At 47.7% G+C, this 20,620-nt stretch overlaps 8 protein-coding genes across 8 annotated transcripts; 5 read left to right on the forward strand and 3 right to left on the reverse strand.

Moving 5' to 3' along the window:
• Window positions 1-309: 309 nt before the first annotated feature.
• On the forward strand, window positions 310-1,126 carry LY89DRAFT_574463 (uncharacterized protein; the record flags this gene model as incomplete). The annotated part of the gene is made up of 2 exons (XM_018208744.1): window positions 310-382; window positions 432-1,126. 2 exons carry the CDS (start codon window positions 310-312, stop codon window positions 1,124-1,126), a joined length of 768 nt encoding a protein of 255 aa, XP_018077374.1.
• A 256-nt stretch (window positions 1,127-1,382) lies between these two features.
• Window positions 1,383-3,095, reverse strand: LY89DRAFT_693326 (putative ribosomal protein arginine N-methytransferase rmt3; the record flags this gene model as incomplete). The annotated part of the gene is made up of 2 exons (XM_018216627.1): window positions 1,383-2,377; window positions 2,429-3,095. The coding sequence occupies 2 exons, from the start codon at window positions 3,093-3,095 to the stop codon at window positions 1,383-1,385; spliced, it is 1,662 nt and encodes a 553-aa protein (XP_018077375.1).
• A 351-nt stretch (window positions 3,096-3,446) lies between these two features.
• LY89DRAFT_776844 (conidiophore development protein-like protein hymA) lies at window positions 3,447-5,170 on the forward strand. Its single transcript, XM_018222085.1, has 4 exons — window positions 3,447-3,760; window positions 3,813-3,870; window positions 3,926-4,407; window positions 4,457-5,170. The coding sequence occupies exons 1-4, from the start codon at window positions 3,656-3,658 to the stop codon at window positions 4,949-4,951; spliced, it is 1,140 nt and encodes a 379-aa protein (XP_018077376.1). The 5' UTR covers window positions 3,447-3,655; the 3' UTR covers window positions 4,952-5,170.
• A 202-nt stretch (window positions 5,171-5,372) lies between these two features.
• Window positions 5,373-7,330, forward strand: LY89DRAFT_679841 (SWI/SNF complex protein). Its single transcript, XM_018213951.1, has 4 exons — window positions 5,373-5,581; window positions 5,692-5,960; window positions 6,010-6,648; window positions 6,696-7,330. The coding sequence occupies exons 1-4, from the start codon at window positions 5,497-5,499 to the stop codon at window positions 7,209-7,211; spliced, it is 1,509 nt and encodes a 502-aa protein (XP_018077377.1). The 5' UTR covers window positions 5,373-5,496; the 3' UTR covers window positions 7,212-7,330.
• On the reverse strand, window positions 7,309-8,573 carry LY89DRAFT_679843 (oxidoreductase). Its single transcript, XM_018213952.1, has 3 exons — window positions 8,454-8,573; window positions 8,247-8,271; window positions 7,309-8,193 (listed from the first exon to the last, which is right to left on the reverse strand). The coding sequence occupies exons 1-3, from the start codon at window positions 8,490-8,492 to the stop codon at window positions 7,577-7,579; spliced, it is 681 nt and encodes a 226-aa protein (XP_018077378.1). The 5' UTR covers window positions 8,493-8,573; the 3' UTR covers window positions 7,309-7,576.
• Window positions 8,574-9,577: 1,004 nt separating this feature from the next.
• On the reverse strand, window positions 9,578-11,669 carry LY89DRAFT_573701 (Pkinase-domain-containing protein; the record flags this gene model as incomplete). Its single annotated transcript, XM_018208698.1, has 2 exons — window positions 9,578-9,940; window positions 9,990-11,669. 2 exons carry the CDS (start codon window positions 11,667-11,669, stop codon window positions 9,578-9,580), a joined length of 2,043 nt encoding a protein of 680 aa, XP_018077379.1.
• A 2,311-nt stretch (window positions 11,670-13,980) lies between these two features.
• Window positions 13,981-15,885, forward strand: LY89DRAFT_727811 (uncharacterized protein; the record flags this gene model as incomplete). Its single annotated transcript, XM_018219195.1, has 4 exons — window positions 13,981-14,155; window positions 14,204-14,461; window positions 14,509-15,233; window positions 15,286-15,885. 4 exons carry the CDS (start codon window positions 13,981-13,983, stop codon window positions 15,883-15,885), a joined length of 1,758 nt encoding a protein of 585 aa, XP_018077380.1.
• A 1,218-nt stretch (window positions 15,886-17,103) lies between these two features.
• LY89DRAFT_693331 (UDP-Glycosyltransferase/glycogen phosphorylase) lies at window positions 17,104-20,599 on the forward strand (the record flags this gene model as incomplete). Its single annotated transcript, XM_018216628.1, has 3 exons — window positions 17,104-17,907; window positions 18,019-18,284; window positions 18,340-20,599. 3 exons carry the CDS (start codon window positions 17,104-17,106, stop codon window positions 20,597-20,599), a joined length of 3,330 nt encoding a protein of 1,109 aa, XP_018077381.1.
• Window positions 20,600-20,620: the final 21 nt, after the last annotated feature.

Raw genomic sequence — 20,620 nt, forward strand, 5'->3', positions numbered from 1 at the left:
ATCCAGTGAGATGCACGACGGCAGCTAATGCACAATCCAAGTCAAAATTTGTTTTACAAGAGGCACAATTGGTTGCTCAAACGACTTCTTACATTCTTCTCGGCTGGACCTCCTGGAATGGCAAGAAGTGCAGAAACGTGATCGCATTATACAACCTCCCTCCACTCGCATTTCGCACTCGTCGCACTCTTTCAGTGACTCATGGCTCTTCTTTGGACATTATAAAGAGAGCAAGAACTTCTGATCACATTTGAAACTCAACCTCATTTCAAAAGACAAAAACTTTTCCAACTGCCTTATCTCTGCATCATGGCTGACTCTGACTCTCCCACTTACCCGAAACTTCCTCGCAACACAGTCAACCGCTATGGAAAGCCACGAGGTAACTTAATTTCGTTCACATGAAAGGATTCAATTAACAAACTAACCAGGAAAATATGACTACGAAACCATTCATAAGATCGTGAACAGCGTTCAAGTCCTCCATGTCTCCTTCCCAGCACCAAACTCAGACCCTTTCCCAGCCATGATCCCCATGCTCGGCTTCATGGCCTCATTCACAGACCCAAATGCCTCTCTCACTGAGCCCCTGGATCTCTATCTCCACGGCTACATCTCTTCTCGTCTCATGAAGCTGGGAAACACTTCCCTCTCAGACGAAGAAGGACTTCCCCTCACAATCGCAGCAACTCATCTCGATGGACTTGTCCTTGCCTTGACTCCCAATCATCACAGTTATAACTACCGTTCCGCAATTATGCACGGATATGCTACTCCCGTAACAGATGCAGACGAGAAGATGTGGGCCATGGAAAAAATCACCAATGGAGTCATCGACAACCGTTGGGAAAATTCTCGGATTCCACCTACGAAGACAGAGATGACCAGCACACAGATCTTGAAAGTTCGAGTTGTGGATGCTAGTGCGAAGGTTAGGACGGGTAATCCTGGAGATGACAGAGCAGATCTGAAGAATGAGGAGCTCAGGTCGAAGGTTTGGATTGGAGTGGTGCCTACCTATTTGAAATATGGGGAGCCGATCCCTGGTGCAGAGAATAGGGTTGCGAAGGTTTGTAGATTCGTGCACGGGTTGAAAAGTGTGCTGATTTGTGCAACAGGTTCCTGAGTACATTCAGAATTATGTTAAGAAGGAAAATGAGGTTGGTGAGAAGTATGCTATTAGTGTTGTAAACTTGTGAGGATCAACAGAGAAGATGACGGGCACACATCAACTGTATGGGCAATGAAATAATTTAGAGGTGGGCAATAGCAGAAATGAATTGAGATACTGTGCATTCAGACACATTTGTAGTGTCATTGCATTTGAGGCTCTTCTACATAACTTTTTCATCCATTTAGTGCTTGTCAAGACATAGCGCCATTCACCTCATTCTCCAAGTCTGTGAGACATCCTTTTCTTCACCAAAAATCCAGGTCAAGCCCACGTTCAGAGCTCGAGAATTGTCTTCCGGCACTGCGTACTCTAGCTCGCCACTCAATTCTTCTCCTTCCTTCCGGCTGGTTGGGATTGCTTTGGTATTGTCGATGAGCATCACACCCTGTTTCCAGTGAGTTACCTTTCCGCCAGGACCAGTAGTGAATGCAATCCCCATTTTCTCTGCCTTTGCCCATTCCTCAGCTCTTGCATCCTCGGGTACAACATCATCTCGAGATGGCATGAAGAACGAGTCAAACCAAATGATAAAGCCATCCAACGCATCGATGTCTTGCTTCAACTTTGCTTGCCACTTGCGCTTGAAGACCAGATCCTTGACAGTGGTTGTGTGTAAGCTTAATTGCAGGAATGGGAATGGCTCCGCACAAAGCGTGCTATTAGGCATGTCGAGCACTTGCGCATCTTCGTGAATACCAGCTTGCATAGCCTTCATGTCGAAACCATAAACATCTCTCCAAAACGCAATATGGTCTGCGATATAGTCCGGATCGGCAACAGGAGCTACCCACATGTTCATATGACTTGGTACCATAAGACCATCAGGTTTCAGGTACTTGTCCCTCGCCCAGATGACGCTGTCGAGCATGGCCTCATACAGCAAGCAATAACCCATCCATTCGCTGACAATGATATCCACCTTGTCGACTGGAAGAGTAACTTCTTCAACTTTGCCCCTGAGACAGGTGATCTTGTCAGCAAAGCCATTGCTGAAGATGTTCTCTCGAGCCTTGTCAATGATCGCTGAATTGTCTACTGCGATGACTTTTTCTGCTCCAGCTTTGGCACAGAACATGCTCAGGATTCCAGTTCCACAGCCAACATCAAGGACGGTCTTGCCCGCAAACAGAGACTTGTGGTTGTAGATGAAGTCTCGGTAGGCGTCGGTCCGGACTGTATCCTTCAGCATAGTTTCATGGATATCTGTGCTCATTAGCACTGTTCAGAGTTAGGGATCGATCTTGCATCACATACCATTGTAGGAGTATGAGCTGAAATAATGGGTATCATCATCCCGCTTTTCTTCCTTCGCTTCTCCGTCAGGCTTCGATGGGCCGCTCGGACTGCGCTCATTCCATCGTTCGTCCAATGTTTCTGACACGGTAGCTCTGTAATTGTCGAACTGCAGTTGCATCTTCCGCAACTCCTCCTCCAGCTCGGAAACCCGAGCAACCAAAGCTCCAGATTCAACATCCACTCCTTTGCCCTTGTCTACGCTTTGGACATCCTCCATGACCTCGGGAAGTTCGTCGAGACTGAACAGCAGTGCATCATCCTCGAGAATTGGCTTAAGATACTTTTCGTCGTCAAAATCATTGCGAGAAATGTTTGATGTAACCTTTTGACCACTATGAACTTGGGATCGAATATAGTTGACCAATTTGATGTTGCCGTAGAAGTCTAGACCTAGTCTCTGCCTGATCTCGAGGAAATCGAATTCGTACTTTTCCTTGCAATGATTCAACATAGCTTCAATATCCGTAAATACTTCATCACCCAACAACGAAATGAACTGAGTATCCTCTTGGTCTGGCTCTGCATCTTCCCAACCTTCATCATCCTTCAAATCGAGGATATCAGAGGTTTCTGAACTACCAGAAGACGCGGCATACTTCTCGATGCCAGGAGCAGTGCCAGACATGACGAAGGGTGTCTCAGCTGTCATATAAACACACCGTGCGAACGCGGGTTGACTTTCTTTTGCAGCAGAAATTTTGCCTTTGTGTGAGTTGTCCAGCCTAGGAGGACCCCTGTCCATCAATACCTAAGAGAATCATCACGTGGTGATAAGGGGATTTATTTTGTACAGATCTTGGGAACACAGTCAAAGAGGTTATATAAATAGATATTGTAATAAGAAAATAGGTCAAAGCCATAGGCAGTGCACCTCCAATCGTGAAGTGAGTGTTCGGGGAATGTTTCGTGTTTGGTTGCCGTGCGAGCTTGGGAAACGACAGCAAACATGGGGCGGCAGCACCTTCCCTTGGCTGAACCAAAATATCGCTGGTTACGAAGTCAGAGATCACCCATGTATCCACGCCTAACGAGAAACCTAATGGCCGATTGAGCGTGTCATGAGATTACGCAGACCATTCTTCTTGCTCTGTGCTACAAAAATTCGCCATATGAGAGCAACCTGACTTCTCGCGCAATCGTAAACAACGAAGCCAGGGGCCAAAACAAACACTCGTCGCTCCCAAGATGTCGTTCTTATTTGGTCGTCGCCCACGGGCGAGCACAGTAGATCTGCCAAAGCAGGCAAAGGAGCTCATGGTGAAGCTAGACGGACCTGTTGGAACCACCAAAGTATGCCAGGCCCCTGAAATGGTTTAGGACTTTGGAGTTGACCTGCATCTAGGCCGAGGAACTTGCGAAGACCTTATCACAGATGAAGTTGGTTCTGCAAGGCACTCAAGGTACGTCCTCAGGAACCGGTCAAGCCCACTGTAATAATACTGACCTCTGGTCCAGAAATCGAAAGCAGTCCAGAGCAAGTGTACGCCTTGGTGACAGGATTGATCCAAGAAGACTTGCTATACCTCCTCGCGGTCAACCTCTGGCGGCTACCTTTCGAGTCGAGAAAAGATGCCCAAGTTATATTCTCCTATGTCCTACGATTTCGACCCCATACAGCATCACCAAAAAGCGAGCCCCTTGCTTTGAGCTATGTTATCAATAATCGCCCAGAGGTCCTTGTGGAGTTATGCAATGGATACGACCATAAGGAGAGTGCTACACCGGCCGGGACTGTCCTCAGAGAAGTCTTGAAGAGTGACACGGCTGCTGCTATATTACTGTACGATGATCCATCAGATGCTGGACCAGGTCCTAAAGGTATTAGTGGGATCAATCCAGAATTGAAGCAAAGCGGGAATGGTGTTTTCTGGAAATTCTTCAAGTGGATTGATCAGGGCTCATTTGAAGTAAGCGCAGATGCGTTTACAACTTTTCGGGTATGGCATGCCCCTCTTCGATTTTAGAGATGTTCTAATAGTGGGATAGGAGTTGTTGACAAGACACAAACAACTTGTGGCACAGTACTTGTCGACAAACTTTGACCTATTCTTTGACAAGTATAACAATATCTTGGTAAAATCAGAGAGTTATGTCACGAAGCGTCAATCTATAAAATTACTGGGCGAGATCCTCCTGGACCGAGCAAATTATACCGTAATGACAGCGTATGTTGACCGGGGAGAGCATCTGAAGATCTGCATGAATCTCCTCAGAGACGAGCGGAAGATGGTTCAGTACGAAGGTTTCCACGTCTTCAAAGTCTTTGTTGCCAATCCCCACAAATCAATTGCAGTACAGAAGATATTGCTCATCAATCGAGAACGACTATTAACTTTCTTGAAGCATTTCTTGGAGGATAGGACGGAGGATGAGCAATTTATTGACGAGAGAGAGTTCTTGATCAAACAAATCAAGAACATGCCTCCCGCACCGGTCGAACCAACACAGAAGCCTGCCCTACTTGGCTCACAATCGAGGTAAATAGTGACTAGGTTGCAGGGGAAGGATGGGAGACATATGGGCATGCTGGATAGAGCACTTGGAGTTCTGGGCATTGGGTCTTGAAGATCGATAGCGATTGTTGGAGTAGGCTAGGCGTTGTTTGCATTTTGTCAATGAGATTGTTGTTGGTACCATGAGACTAGTCATTTTGTTGGCTACCACGTAGTTCAACATGTGCAGAAAGGCTGCGCCCCTCCCACTCATGATCCTAGGGTTTCACAGTGAATTATGATGAGGCTTCAGTCACCAGAGCTGAGCTTTGCAAGTCTTTATGTGGAAATTTATGAATTTATACAGGAGTAGAAAATAAGGCTGAAAAAGGGGAGCAAAGTCACTAGTCTGCTTATGGATTTAGCTCCCGTCGCAACATCTCATCTCCATAGAATTGTTTCGCGTACGGGAATGAGTTCAACGCGACGTGCAATCTTTGAAGCAATACTCGCATTCAACTTACTCAACTTGAATCTGTCCCGTGGGGAGCTAATTTGGTTGTCAAGCTTACCTTCCAAATCGAGATCGCCACGATGCAGCCAACAGTTCAGTACCGCCCCTTCCCCCAGCAGGTGCCTCAAAGGTCTCCCGCTGCTGCAGCTGCGAGAAGAGGAATTGGTACGTGCCTTTCTGATGCGCCAGACACAGTCTCAGTCAACTTTAATCTCGTCGCGCCTTCCCACTCTTGGCGACGTGACCTATGCTGATACCTCAATCTTATAACTTAGGTCCTATGGTCTCTGGACAACATCCTCAAGCAACTTTGACAGCTGCGCAAGCTGCACAACAACGAGACGCCCAGAGGGAAGCAAGTGAGCGCGCAAAGATGAGGAGTCGTAAGCCTACCGATAAGAACATACCGGAAGGGGTGGAAGAGTGTATCATTGGCGATGGAGTTCAGAGATACAGAGAGCTTCGAGAGTTGGAGCGCAAATTGGATTCTACAATGATGAGAAAGAGGCTGGATGTCCAGGATGCTGTTAACAGAACTGTCAAGGTACGAGATGGCCTATTTTAATCCATGAATATTTGCTGACTCCTTCAAGCGCTACCGAACATTACGGGTCTGGATCAGCAACACAGTCGAAGACCAACCTTGGCAAGCAGACACCCTCGACGTGGACGCCTTTGACTTTAGTACAAACATCGACTCTTCGTACCGGGTAAAGATTGAAGGAAGACTATTGGACGAGGAAGAAGACGATCTGGACAGCGACGACAGTGATGACGAGGACGAAGTTGCGAATGGCGATGCGATGGATGAGGATGGAAAGGAGAAACCAAAGAAGTCGAAGCTCCCCACGAAGCAGTACAAGCTCTCACACTTCTTTAAGTCCATGACTGTTGACTTCGACCGAGGGAAGACAAAGGATGTTATGGATCAGAGCGTGGAGTGGAAGAAGCCTGCGGTTGCGACAAATGCGACAAATCTTCCAAATGCTGCTGATTTCGATCAACTGGAGTTCAAGCGGGGAGGTGATGAAAATATGAACATCACGATCAATCTCGTTCGCGATGAGACTCCAGAGCGATTCAAATTGAGCCCTGCTCTGGCCGAGGTCCTAGATACTGATGTAGCGACAAGGGCAGAGGCTGTTATGGGTATCTGGGAGTATGTTAAAGCTATGGGTCTCCAAGAAGATGATGAGAAGCGATCTTTTGATTGTGACGAGCGTCTAAAGGCAGTAAGTAGATCATGAACCTATTGGTGTGCAATTGCTGACTTGCAAAGGTTCTTGTCCGCGACAAAGGATACATCCCTTACCTGCCAGATGCTATCATTCCACACCTCACTTCATTGCCACCCATTAAGCTACCCTACACCGTACGAGTGGACAAGGAGTTCCATGAAAATCCTCAGCCCACAATTTACGACGTTCAAGTCCAAATCGATGATCCTTTGAAGGCTGCCTTAACTTCGTATCTGACAAATCCTACGTACGCCCATAACTTGAGAGAAATTATCACTCTAAACGACCAATTGGGCCTTCTTGTTCAAAAGATAGGAAACTCCAAATCGAAGCACACCTTCTTTGACCAACTATCGAAGAATCCCACCGAGTTCATTGCCAAATGGCTGAGCTCGCAAAAGAGAGATCTGGAAATCATTGCCGGTGAAGGTGTGAGAGGTGGTGGCGAAGACGTTACCGGAGACGACTGGAGAAGAGGAGGTCAAGAGAGCATTTGGGCTAGTGACAATGTGAGGGAGAGCGTCAATCTACTAGTTGGCCAACGACCAAAATTATGAGCGGCCAGATTTAGGCAGTGTTTGATTATGGCGAAGAAGGAGTTCAGGTGGATAGAGCTCCATTTGCGTTGTAAGATTATCCTCATATTATAGTGGAAAGCATCAACGACTTCATTTTATACAATATCTCAATGATGTGCGGTGCTAGTTGCTTACTTACTACCTTTGATCTGCCCAGTCCACAGGCGGTAATGCAGGAAAAGGACAGATGAAACCATCTCCCTGCGACTGAACTTGAAGTTTTAACATTGTTAAGTGAGTCAAGTATGCTTCATCCAAATTAAGAGAAACGAAAAGGCTGGGCTTAATAACAGGAAAGAAATCGTGACTGAATCCTTTTTAAATCACTAACACCAGGGTTTCCTTCAAATTTTAGTCTTCTTCATCCACTCCTCCGCCTCCACCTTATAATCCTCTCTCCACCTCGTCAACGGCGGCCGACCCTTCACCAAATCCTCTCTATCCCACAACATCCTCTTCTTATCCATCTCCTCACTAACATCATTATCCGGACAAATAACATAAAACTTGCCCTCCGCCATCTTAGCCTCCAAATACTCGACAACCTGCTCCGGCGACCATGCCCCGGCCGGCTTCTCCTTCTTCTCTGCCCCGGAAGCGAACGGTGCGTTTCCAGAGAGACCGGTGAACGTCCAGCCCGGGACCAGGAGATGAACGGTAGTTGTGGGAGAGGATTTGGAGAGGTCGAAAGAGAGGTGTTCGGTCAGGGTTTTGACGGCCGCTTTGGAGGCGTTGTAGGCTGGGTTTCCGGGCGGGTTGGTGATTCCTTGCTTTGATCCGGTTATGATGATGCTTGATGGGCTGGAGGCGGAGGAGTGCGAGGTTACGAAGGGGAGGAGGGTGGAGATCCCGTGGATGACGCCGAAGAGGTTGACGTCCATTATTTTGTGGAAGTAGGAGGGTTCTTCCCAGGTTCCTTTGAGGCCGATTCCGGCGTTTAGGACGAGGAGGTCGATTTTCCCTGAATTTTAGCAGTTAGTGTTGAGGTATGAAGGGATAGAAAGGTGGGCCTACCTCCAAAGTCCTTCTCGATTTTTGACTAGTAGATGTCAGTCTTGCCGTTGAACTTCTTTGCTTAAGTAACTGAAAAGGTTATAGACATTGAGATACAGTCAATGATCTCAGCTCAACTCATAGCATATGAAGTTGATAAGTTCTCAACTCAACACAAACATTGACTCCCAAATTTATCTCCTAATCCACAAGATGGAAGCGACGTACTCTCAATTTCTCAAAATCCTCAACCTTAGAAACATCCATCTCAACCGTCTCCACCTTCCCCTTAATAGAAGACTTCGCCGAAGCCAGATTCGAACTATTATTATCGATAATCACGACATTCATTCCGTACCCAGCACATTTCGTAGCAAGCGCCAATCCGATGCCCGAAGCACCGCCTGTGATGACAGCGGTGTTCCCTTGCTTGAAAACGGGGTTGGAAGACATGATTGCTGTTGTGAATCTCCTGATTTTAGGTGTAAATGCGGGGGTGGGATTCTGGTTTGAGAGGTGAGTAAAAGTGAATCGAACGGGCTTGGGACAATGACGAGGTAATTGTTGTAATCTGAGGAGAGAACGAGCTATGAGAACTCGAGTCATGGAAATCAAATTGAATTTGAAAAAAAGATTTTTGATTTCGAAAGAAAGTTCGAGGGTGAAAGAGCTTATGTGACGTAGGATAATGGTCGGGAATAGTAAGTGTTAATCTTAACGCCGATCAGACACCCCGAATTGTCCCCGCTCTACTGCCTTCAAACTTCGTCAATGTCTCAGGGCCACTGGTGGAAACGATGTCAAAAGTACGTCTCTGTTATCTGTCACTTGGGTGGAAATTGGCCGAGGGCCTGAGTACACTGTGCGTTTACTCGAGCCAGTAAATGGCTAATCTCTTGAATCGCCTGTTCAAACCTAGCTAATATACATCAACAGGACCCCTCTTTCAGCCCTGTTGAATCTTTCTTACACTACAACGTCAAATGGAAAAGCGATTAAATACGCAAATATACGTAGGCTACCGACTGGAACCACATTGTCCACCGCCCCACCCATAGATCTAGCTAAAGAACACTTCAGCAATGCAGACAAGATCATGATATTCGCAAAGTGCAATGCAAGCCTCCTGAGTCGCCCAGAATTTTAGGTCAACCCGCAGAGGTCCAGAGAAAGGAATGAGTCTTAAAGTCGTTATGCCCTGTCATTAGGGGAATGAAAGGGATGCAAGAAGCGAACCAAGACCAGCGCCGCGCTACCAAATGCTCGACATACGAAATGAATATGTTGCCTCCGTCCCCAGGATCCACCCATTTTTGAACTATTATGTATCATATCCACCATAAACTGGTGCTTTAGAAAGGTGTTGATAGCCCGTTCTTAGACTGTCTTTTGCTGAACCGATGATTCTTTTTCTTCTCGATCTGTTCTTCACCCAGACTGGCTTGACTCTTCGTCAAATGGTTCCGTCCACTTCGGTCTGTGACATTGAAGCCTTCGGGATATATGCTATTCCCGTGCAGAGTGCTACTTGGACTTGAGACGGATGAGGCCATGTCAAATCCAGTGTCGCTGCTGTAGGAGCCAACAAGACTCTGAGACAGAGCCATATCTTTTGCACGCTCTATTGATTCAATCCACTCCTGTGCGGAGCTTTTAGACGGATCGCCAGTGGTGATGGATGTCTTTGAATCCTCAAAGGTGTAGTGGGTTCCACGCTGTGGATTGATTAGACTTCAGTGTGCAGGGTGATAGATAGAAACTTACCGTGTCGACGCACCACACCTCCTGACCCTTGGCATCTATCTGAGTGCGCCATGAGCATTCCGAAGCCAAAAGGGAGATCTCAGTTTTCGTCTTTTTCTCTTCTCCTCCCGCGGCAGCCATGATAACTCGAGCGCTCGAGGTCACCATGACTAGCCGTTGTCGTTTCTTGGTGGTACTGCCACCAAAGAACCTTGAAAGTCCCTTCTTCTCATGTGCTTCACCATGTTCGCCATTCCGTGAATTTGGGCTATGTGGTAAAGGAGTCGACATAACCATGAGGTTACCAAGCTTGAGTATCCTCTCATTATTCCGTGTGAGGACTGGAGACCATTCAATGTCTAGCTGAGTCGGAGGTGGAAGTTCTGTAATCACCCTTGGTTGGGGTCTGGAGTTTCCATTGGAGGGGGCTACAGCTGGCGGTGCTCGAGAAGTAGCAATTGGTTGAGGAGCGCTACCATAGCCATTAAGTTTGATGAGACCAGGCTCTTGTGTTGGAGGAATATAAGGCTTCAATCTCGGCGCCTTCATTCTCCATAAACCTCGACCCCATTGAATTCCATCAAAGAACTCGTGATTCTTGATGTGCTCGATCGATAATCGTCTCGACGGGTCAAGAACCAGAAGGCGTTCAACCAAGTCTCTTGCTGCTGGGGGAAAGCCAGGAGGAAACTCATACTCTAAGTTTACGATTTTCTGGAATGTCTGATACTCGTTTCCAGCTTTGAACGGCGGCCGTCCGGTCAAGAGTTGATAGATGATGCAACCGAATGCCCAAAGGTCACTAGCTTTGCATGCATTCTTGTCTGTCAAGAGCTCAGGACTGACATACTCCGCAGTACCCACAAATGATTTGGCTCTTGTTGATTCCTCTTCCGCTCCTGTGATATCGTAAGCTTTCGTAGGGTCCCTTGGTGCTCTCGGATCTGGGAGTAATTTGGCCGTTCCAAAGTCGGTGATTTTGATGTGCATTTGATCGTCCAGAAGTACGTTTTCTGGCTTCAAATCGCGATGTATGACCCCTCTATTATGCATGTGCTCAATGGCATCCAGAATCTGCGCTCCATAAAACCTTGTGCATTCCTCGTCGAAAGACCCGATCTTCTTCAAGACTCCCAACAGCTCACCTCCACTCGCTACATCCAGGACATAGTATAGCGAAGAGCTATCTTGGAAGGTGTAGTAAAGTCGAACTATGCCCGGATGTTCTATCAATCGGTTGAGTGTATCCTTCTCTATGTTGACGTACTTGATCTTCTTTTCCTTAATAATGTGCTTCTTGTCTAGAATCTTGACAGCATATTCCTTCAACGTCTGTCTGTCCGTGGCCAGAAGCACAGTGCTGTATGAACCTTCACCCAGTGTTCGACCGAAAACAAAATCTCTAACGCCCTTCTTGACTTGTCTTAATACAAGCTTTCCATTCGCATCGTACTCTTCTTTCATGCCAACGGCGGCACCTCTGTCTTTCCATTCCTCACTGCTCGGAACCACATTACCCTCCAAGTCGTATCGAGGAGAAGAACCGTTAGGAGGCATCGGTATTGTATCTGTGTGACCACCGCCCATACCTCTCGAGCTTCGTCTGGGGGGCAGAGGTCCATTGCCGATAGGTAATGGGGTATTCTGGCTATATGATCGGTCTCGGTGACTTGACTCTCTTGACGGCACACCAGCTTGCATGGCCGTACCTGCTCTTGAATGACTCCTCGTCGGTATATCCACTATTGATGACCTGGAAGATTCACTCCGTAATCTGTATGACCCAGGTTCTCGAGTTGGTATCGCGCCGGGGGGAGGTTGAGCTGCGTAGACACCAGAAACAGGCCGTGACGCTCCCGCAGGAGGATATGCTCTACTACCGTTCTGCATGGCATTCGATTGGTAAGGGGGAAATAATGCTTGTTGTTGTTCTTGGTGATTCAGGGGAATGGACTGTCGGTATGCTCTAGCGGCTGCAGCTCGTGCTAATGAATCGCTGTGGACCTGATTGGAATCACTACTGCTCGAGTCCGACCGCGGATGTGAAGGAGGCGGCTGAGGAGGAGTTCGTGCAGGAGGAGAAGAAGAATCTTCTCCACGGCGGAGGAGATTGAAGATGGAATGTCGTCGAGATTGTGACTGTGATTGTGATTGCGGATCGGTGATCGACCGGTCTTCTCTCGAGATAGGAGAAGGCTCAGTTTGGGGATTCGTTACATCGACGGTCCGCGAAGGAGTCAGGACAGCAGATTCAATCCGTGAGTTCGTAGGAACCGGCTGAGACGTGCCTGGTGATGCATCATCGGGATTCGCAATGCGCAAGCCACCAAACGATTGAGAGAGGCTCAGGTCGTTCTCCATGGCGTCGCCCTTCCCTTTCGCTGTAATCGTGGCTATGGCCTCTCTCGAATACTGTAATCCTTGGCTATACCATAGCACAACCTACGGTAGCCCGCCGGGAGGAGAGGGAAGATCCCTTGGGGGGACCTGAGTCGCCGTCTGGCTGGGTTGCAGCCAGCTTTTTGGGTTTGGTGGTATGGTTGGTAGTGGAGCGGAGCGGTGGTTGCAAGGCGGGAATCTTGGAAAAGTGAACAGTGAACCGTGAACCGCGAACGATTAGGACTAGCCAGCTCGAGCCAGGTAGCAGATTCTCGTAATTAATTTCGACCGCAGCTGGGATTATGCGAGAGGGAGGGGTGATTGGTTGCAGCTCATCTCGTTTACACGACAAGACAGGACAAGACCAGATGAGTTGGCGTCGGTTTGGTTTGTTTGGATATCGATGCTAAATTAGGGGCAAAGAGGTGACGAGTCAGGAAAAAATATATACTGCATGACTACCACAATCGAGTGTAATCTTCCTTGAAGAAGCTCAAAATGATTGTACGGCATCTCATTTTGGCATTGCAAAAAGCTTCACCATTCATACTAAGGACGCCATGTCTTCAGCTATCGTTCCACGCCGACCTCCACAACGAAACACTGACCTGGTTTTCACAATGATCGCTGCAGGAGATTCATGCTGTGTTCCTTGGCACTCGGAACAATATCCAAGTACAAGCACATTGCAGATGCATCCAATCCTCGGTACCACCAGGAAGAACATCGATATTGTCTAGTAGATCAGAACAGGATACTGTAGTGCAACCCAGTTGACCGGGAACAAGAATTGGACCAGAATTAACGCTTACTCTTCTTCAGCATATATTGAATACTTCTAGCCTGCATATAACGATCCTTAGCTTATATTTCATTCGAGTCACAAACATACAAAATCTAAAAGGATATATCTTCATCGGTACCAGCCAAGGGAGGGGGAAAAGCGACCTCGTTAAATCTCGCTACGACCTCAACTTCTTTTTGTTAGAGCAAGTGAAAAAAAAAAAAGATATGACAATCCACATGCGCCAAGCGCACATGAACTGATGTTCGGGGTCGGTTGGAGGGTAGGAATATGCGTATTTAACGCCATACGCACAATCTCGTCATGGCTTGTTCAGCACTTGAGGTAAAGTGTTGTGATTATGGATTTGGAAGGAGCTCAAAGAGAAAGTCTATAACTAGATGAATGTCCCTTGATCAATCAAGACTTTCGCTTCTATAAGTCAGGTTTTCAAAGCTAGGATTTTTACATGCTTAAGTTGGTTTCTAACAGCTGGACTTTTTATATGCTAAAGTTAGATTTCAAGCGCTGGACTTGTCCTATGCTTAAGTCATATTCAAAAAGCCAGACATTTTGAGACGCCTAAGTAAGGCTTCAGAAAAGACACTCTTGCCAGGACAGGTGGTCTAATTGTCTCTTGATCACTGAGGACTTATCATGTGGGCAAGTCTGGTTATCGAGTTGAACTGGCATGTCTTTTGGGAAGGCGCAAGTCTTTGCCATCTCGCTCTTTCCTGCCTAGCCATTGACCATGATTCGAGATTTCCCTTCTTAGTTATGCTGTCCTTGCCTTTTCTCTCCTCATTATACATTCTCTCTACTTCATCGACACCAACCTTCAACGGCACGATGCTTCGCTGCCCACCCACCACCATTGTCCTAGGACAGAGGGACCTCCTAGAGTACGATAGACGCAAGAAGCATCGTAGAGAGCTTGATGCAGATACAGTTACCATGACCCGAGAACTCTCATGCGTTGCAGTCGATAACCCGCCTCGAGCGTTTGGCCCAAGTCATCGTTGGGGTTAGTAAAAGCGATCTTCGTTCAAACACAACTAATATAAGTATACAGATGAGGCAGACTTGCTCAAACCGTTCTCTGTGTCGTCGGAAGAGACTTCAATACTCTCACCAACTTCAGAGCCTGATGTTGTCGAAACCACTTCGAGTTTGCTGCATGATACTATCGAAGCAGACTTCTCGATTGAAAATCCGAATCGTTCACCAGAACCTCAATCATCACCTATGAAGAATGATTTTGATTACGGAGGCTTTGTTGAGAGTCCCATGTTACAAAATGATGACACCCCACGAAGGTCGTCCCCGTTCCGTAAGTCTTTTACATTATGAGCATATACACTTACTTATAGTTTGTAGTAGCCCCCGAGGACTCATCAACACCTCAGCATCCAGATGCAAGGAGAATCCGCAATAGACCCCTCCCTCGCTCACCGTTGTTCTTGTCTCAAAATGCAACGTCGCCCGATGGTCGTGTCACTACTCAGCTCACCCCCCGCGTCCTCTCACGAGTAGCAAGTCATAACAGCCCTGGAATCATCTTCGCACAGCCTCCACGACGACCTCCCAGGTCATCTCCTCGTACTCTTAGACACCAGACTAACAGCTTCTCATTCGACTCATCTGAAAGAGCAAGTGCTGCTTATGAGCAAGAACGAGTTATCTCGAATTCCACTGATGATACACCTCACCCGTCGGAGGACATCCGTCTACATGATGAACTTCGAGGTAGCTCTTTACAGAGCTCTCGTGTCAGTTCCGGAGTCGCGATATCGCACGAGACACAAGGTGACATTGCCATTTTTGACTCCGAACAAGAGATACACTTCACAACTCTTCTTTCACTTTCCTCGCCCTCAGTACTTCCGCTGCCTCCGCCATTCTCGTCAGTGTCCCGACGTACTTCGAATGCGGAGTCTCTACCATCGACAACAAATGAGCATCTGTCTCAAGACCCAACAATTAGTCCAGCTAGAAGTCATGCTTCCACACCCAACAGAGATCGTGCTCGAATTCCATGGCCTCAGAGAAGTCTCAATGCTAGTCCAGTTGCAGAAACAAGTGAGACTAATGAGAGCCCTCCAGTAAGTTCAACGATTCTATGAGTTGCGACATCTTGCTGACTGGTGCTCCCAGTCTGCAGGGAGAATCGGGAATTTCATCAACCGCATTCGAAATGCGTCTTATCGGGCTCGGTCGCCACTGCATCGCAACGCGTCTTCTGATGTCCCCACCGCCACACTCACGACAGATCAAAGTCGGACACCAGGAACTGCTAACCCGCAGACACCATCTCGAAACTATCGAGTATACAACGATGCCCTGTCCCCAGATACACAGCCGCAGACACCAGCGAATCTGCCAGAAGCACGACACCAATCTAGGTACCATGCTTCATACACAGCACCCGTCACTAGGAACGCTGCACGGATTGCTGTAAGCTCGATCTCCAGCACTCATCGTGTAGGGTCTCGCGGCCCGGACCGCCAGCATGCCTTGTATACTCCCGTGAGAGCCGCCCGTCGTCCCGACTCTCCCTCTGGTATGAGAGATGAAGGGTTCGAGGGTCTCTATGGTGGTCGAGAGAATGGGGACGAAGAACAGCTTTGGGTTGAGGGCGTCAGATTTAACAATGCTGAGACTCGACTTTGGGGGGAAAGAGATGCCAGGAACAATGGTGGAGCACTCAGAGAGACGCCAGAACCAGAAGATTGGAGAGTTGGACGAAGAAACTGAAATTTGTGCAAAAAATCCTTGGGCTGGTTGGTTGTAGAATGAAAATCATGCTATGCGGGGACTTTGGAAGCATGATATATCCGTTTCTACTGCTGCAGCGACTACTAATGACGCTTCCCTACCAGCAAACAATCGACTTTTTCGTATGATTCGCATCAACATGTCTACGACGGGAGGAAAACAAGTAGCCTAGATCGCAGTATTGACAGTAACATAACGATAGCAAACACAAAAATTTATAGATATGTATACCGTAGTACAAGTCCATGTGCCTAGTCCCCTTTTCTCCTAGCCAGAATCTACTAACTAGTAGCGAGCAAGCCTTCTTCTGGTGGCGCCTTGATCGCTTTGCGGTTCACTCCGTGATCTCCGATCGAAAACAACGAGAGGAGCTCGATGACGGAGACAATCAAAATGTCCGACAGTTCTAGAGAGTCTAGAACTTTCATATCATAACCCTTTTCAGACCTGCGATGCGCTGGAAACAGAACGATGTAACTATGGCCCTTGCCATACAGTACTCCAACTTGCGAGTTGACAACAGTGCGAACGTTCTCGCAAAGAAGAGGACGTAATCAAACTTTGAATGTTTCTGGGTTGTGGTCTCCCAGGGGCACGTATGGATGAGAAAAATGAGGAAGGGATATGTGCTTGCTTTTAAGTTACACAAGATTGCTGTATCATATTTCCCTGATATTTCCCCTGACGGCTGCGCGTGAGATCCCTGTGTGATGCAGCAATTGCAAGGTGTGGTTCCGCTAAGAATTTATGGTTGCGGGTGGCTTGAGCTTGCTCTACAGTACGTCTCGGCTTTGGGGAGGGACGAGTGACGACATTGCGATAATTTCGATGTTTGGGTCGGTGACAAGTCCCGATGTTTTAAGGTAGGTGGGCTAGTAGTAGAGGTTTGTTGTGTTCGGTAGTTGATTCACTCGTTCATCTCTTTCTTTCTTTTGCTCTTGTCGTTATTGTCCTTCTGAGCGTGAGGGTTTCCTTTGCGGATTCTTCTGGGGATTCGTTTCAGCAAGAGCGGGTCAACAGGGCTGGTACAAAACGCAAATCGACAAGATGACAACTGATCTTCAGGCCAGTGGCTCTGGGGATGGGAGTCTGAAGAAGCATGCCACGTCTGGAGCTACTCTCGACCGTGGTTCGGAGGCTGTGAATGGGAATGAGAAGGTGGCGAGACCAAGTTCTGCAGAGGGCACACGACCTGCAATGTCGAGACAGTGGCAGACGGAGAGACCAAGAGCGACCACGAAGACGTCTTTGCTGGGGAACCCGAAGCTCACTCGCAATGCTACGAATGTATCGGCCTTGAACGCAGCGATTTGGGACAGTCCACGACATGACGACGATTCTACAAGCTCCTCTTCGGACAACGAGACGGATGATGATGCGGAAGGAAATAAGAAGCATGGTCGACGAGGGCGAGGGAAAAAAGACAGAGGATACTCTAGGTTCAATGTCGGCAATGAGAATTTCCATACCAGAGGCAGAGTGAGGAAGGATGGCAGATTGACTATCTCCGTCAACGAGACCAACAATCGCGGATACCTAGCAAAAGCTCTAGGTGCGACATTTGGGCATTTTGGCCCCTTTGCAACGGATGAGATGGCTAGTGTCCATCAACATCATCTAGGACGAGAACAGCCTTCAAGAGCTTCTTCAGAATCAACGATCACTTCAGATATCCCTCGACCGAGGCTCAATATCGTGGTTATGGTCATTGGAAGTCGTGGGGACATCCAACCATTCCTGAAATTAGGGAAGAATCTGAAGGAATATGGACACAGAGTTCGGATTGCTACTCATCCTGCCTTTAAGGATTTTGTGCAGAATGATTCTGGATTGGAGTTCTTTTCTGTGGGTGGTAATCCGGCTGAGCTTATGGCTTTCATGGTTAAGAACCCGGGCATGATTCCTACTATGGATACGCTGAAGAAAGGAGAGGTTGGTCGTCGTCGAGATCAAATGGCAGAGATGTTTGAGGGATTTTGGAGAGCTTGCATTAATGCTACGGTATGTTAAATTTCACAGCTATTCCGCTGGCTTTCGGAGATCAATCTCTAGGGTTGCTTTCCCCTAGAATTTTGGTTCTTATACTCTTGTACATTACTGATTCCTCAATAGGACGATGAGAAGGATGTCTCTAATCTTAAGATGATGGGAGAGAAAGCTCCATTCATCGCAGATGCTATTATTGCGAACCCGCCTTCATTCGCCCATATTCATTGTGCAGAACGACTTGGTATCCCGCTACATTTGATGTTCACGTTTCCTTATACTCCAACGCAGGCATTTCCTCACCCTCTGGCGAATGTCAAGAAGTCGAATGTCGATCCTGGATATGCAAACTTTATGTCTTATCCTCTAGTTGAGATGATGACTTGGCAAGGGTATGTCTCGTCTTTTAGCGTGCATTCGTGGGCTATTGCTAATTATTCTACATAGACTTGGTGATTTGATCAACAACTTTCGAGTTAAGACCTTAGGACTGGAGCCAGTGTCTACTTTATGGGCACCAGGTCAACTATACAGGTTGAAAGTTCCATATACGTACCTATGGTCCCCGGGACTGATTCCAAAGCCAAAAGACTGGGGACCAGAAATCGATATTGCCGGATTTGTCTTCCTCGATCTTGCTTCTTCATTCGAGCCCCCAGAAGACTTGGTAAAGTTCTTAGATACCGGAGAGCCGCCTGTCTATATCGGCTTTGGTTCGATTGTCGTTGACGACCCAGACAAGTTCACTAAGATGATATTCGAAGCTGTTGAGAAAGCTGGCGTGAGAGCACTTGTATCTAAAGGTTGGGGAGGCTTGGGAGACGACGATAATACCCCTGACAATATTTACATGCTTGAGAATACGCCTCACGACTGGCTATTCCCGAAGGTCTCAGCAGTTGTTCATCATGGCGGAGCAGGAACGACTGCAATTGGACTAAAATGTGGCAAACCAACCATGATCGTACCGTTCTTTGGAGATCAACAATTCTGGGGAGCTATGATCGGAGAGGCAGGCGCCGGCGCAAAACCAATTCCCTACAAGAGTCTGACAGCAGATAAGCTAGCAGAGGGCATCAAGCAATGTTTGACTGACGAAGCGCGAAAGGCTGCGGAGAAGATCGCCAGCGATATCGAGGCAGAAGGTGATGGAGCGAAGAACGCTGTCATTTCTTTTCATCGAAGTCTGGTACTCAGAGGACAACAGTCTATGCGGTGCTCCATGCTGGAGGATCGAGTAGCAGTCTGGAATTTAAAAAACACGAGTTTACGACTGAGTGCACTTGCTGCAGAATTGCTCGTGGAAAAGAAGAAGATTACATGGAAGCAATTACGACTAATACGACATAATGAATGGAATGACTTTGAAGGACCTGGGGAGCCTCTTACTGGTGGAGCAACGGCTATCATGGGTACTGTCACCGGAATTGCAACTGGCATTGGAAGTGTACCATTCAAGATTGCGAAAAGTTCGAAAAAGCGTGCTAGACATGAAGAGAAGAAGCAACGCAAGTCTCAAGAAGCTAGCCGGAGAAGAAGTGGCGAGAAGATGGACAATGGCAAACAACATCAAGATGACAAGCAGAACGGAAAGCCTATAAGTGGGAACAGCCAGGATCAGACTGATAGTACTCAAGACAAAGAGCAAAAAGTATCACATAGACCTGATATTTCGACTACACGCTCACGAGGAACTGGTAGTGCTGCGAGCGATCCGGGGATGGGCAAGCATACTATACAAGGCGAACCTGTCCAGCAAAAGCACGATGCGGAGAATGAACACAAACAGCGCGATAACGACGACGACGATGATGATTCGGAATTATCTGACGACCCAGAAGAAAATGCCATAGAAGAAATGGCTCACAATGTTGGGTCAGGCGTAGGCAAAACCGCCGAAGCTATTGCTCGTAGTCCCATGGACCTGAGCCTTGCCATTGCTCAAGGCTTCCACAATGCACCAAGGCTCTATGGTGACTCAACTGTGAGAAGGCCCACACGGATAACTGGAGTCAAATCTGGATTCAAAGCAGCGGGTGAAGAGTTCGCATTTGGTATTTACGATGGCGTTACAGGAATCGTCAGGCAACCATACACCGGTGCTCGCGACAATGGCGCCTTCGGATTTGTGAAAGGTGTAGGCATGGGTCTAACTGGATTTGTGCTTAAAGATCTAGCAGCCATCATCGGACCAGTTGGCTATACATTCAAGGGGTTTCATAAGCAGCTACTAAAGCACAAGCAACCAACGAACTTCATTAGAAAGGCAAGAATTCTAGAAGGTCAGCGAGATCTGAATGAACTCGACGAGAAAGCACAGAAGGAGGTAATGGACGCTGTCTGCCATGGCTGGTCAGTGGTCCAACAGATCTGGGCGGTCATGGAAGAAGAGAAGCGCGCTTCGGGCTTGGGAGGCAGACTACGGGTGATGAGGGAACGAAAGACATGGAGAGCAAATGGAGCTTTCGAGAACGTCACGATGGCCGAGCGAGCTTTGGAAGCTAAGCGGAATGGCGAGAGTCTAGAAGGAGTCTTTGCTCAGCAAAGAGTAGAGCTCGCTAATTCGCAGAGGCCGCGAAAGAACGTGGTGAAGGATCTAGAGCAAGGCAATGGGAATGAGGTTGATGCTGATGCACAGCATATACAGAAGAATGGGAAGGCGAGAGCACCGACTAAGGAGACACCTGACATCCTTGGACGAGCCTGAGATGAGGACAATGCATGTATT

The sequence above is a fragment of the Mollisia scopiformis genome (assembly GCF_001500285.1).
Source record: "Mollisia scopiformis unplaced genomic scaffold LY89scaffold_2, whole genome shotgun sequence".
NCBI lineage: Eukaryota > Fungi > Ascomycota > Leotiomycetes > Helotiales > Mollisiaceae > Mollisia > Mollisia scopiformis.

Coding starts and splice junctions, on each gene's coding strand:
- LY89DRAFT_679843 (XM_018213952.1), bottom strand. CDS start 8,492: ATGGATGTTTCTAAGGTTGAGGATTTTGAGAAATTGAGA. Junction 8,272..8,453: donor AGGATTTTGAGAAATTGAGA/GTACGTCGCTTC, acceptor GACATCTACTAG/TCAAAAATCGAGAAGGACTT. Junction 8,194..8,246: donor AATCGAGAAGGACTTTGGAG/GTAGGCCCACCT, acceptor GCTAAAATTCAG/GGAAAATCGACCTCCTCGTC.
- LY89DRAFT_679841 (XM_018213951.1), top strand. CDS start 5,497: ATGCAGCCAACAGTTCAGTACCGCCCCTTCCCCCAGCAGGTGCCTCAA. Junction 5,582..5,691: donor AGCTGCGAGAAGAGGAATTG/GTACGTGCCTTT, acceptor CTTATAACTTAG/GTCCTATGGTCTCTGGACAA. Junction 5,961..6,009: donor CTGTTAACAGAACTGTCAAG/GTACGAGATGGC, acceptor GACTCCTTCAAG/CGCTACCGAACATTACGGGT.
- LY89DRAFT_776844 (XM_018222085.1), top strand. CDS start 3,656: ATGTCGTTCTTATTTGGTCGTCGCCCACGGGCGAGCACAGTAGATCTG. Junction 3,761..3,812: donor GACCTGTTGGAACCACCAAA/GTATGCCAGGCC, acceptor ACCTGCATCTAG/GCCGAGGAACTTGCGAAGAC. Junction 4,408..4,456: donor ATGCGTTTACAACTTTTCGG/GTATGGCATGCC, acceptor ATAGTGGGATAG/GAGTTGTTGACAAGACACAA.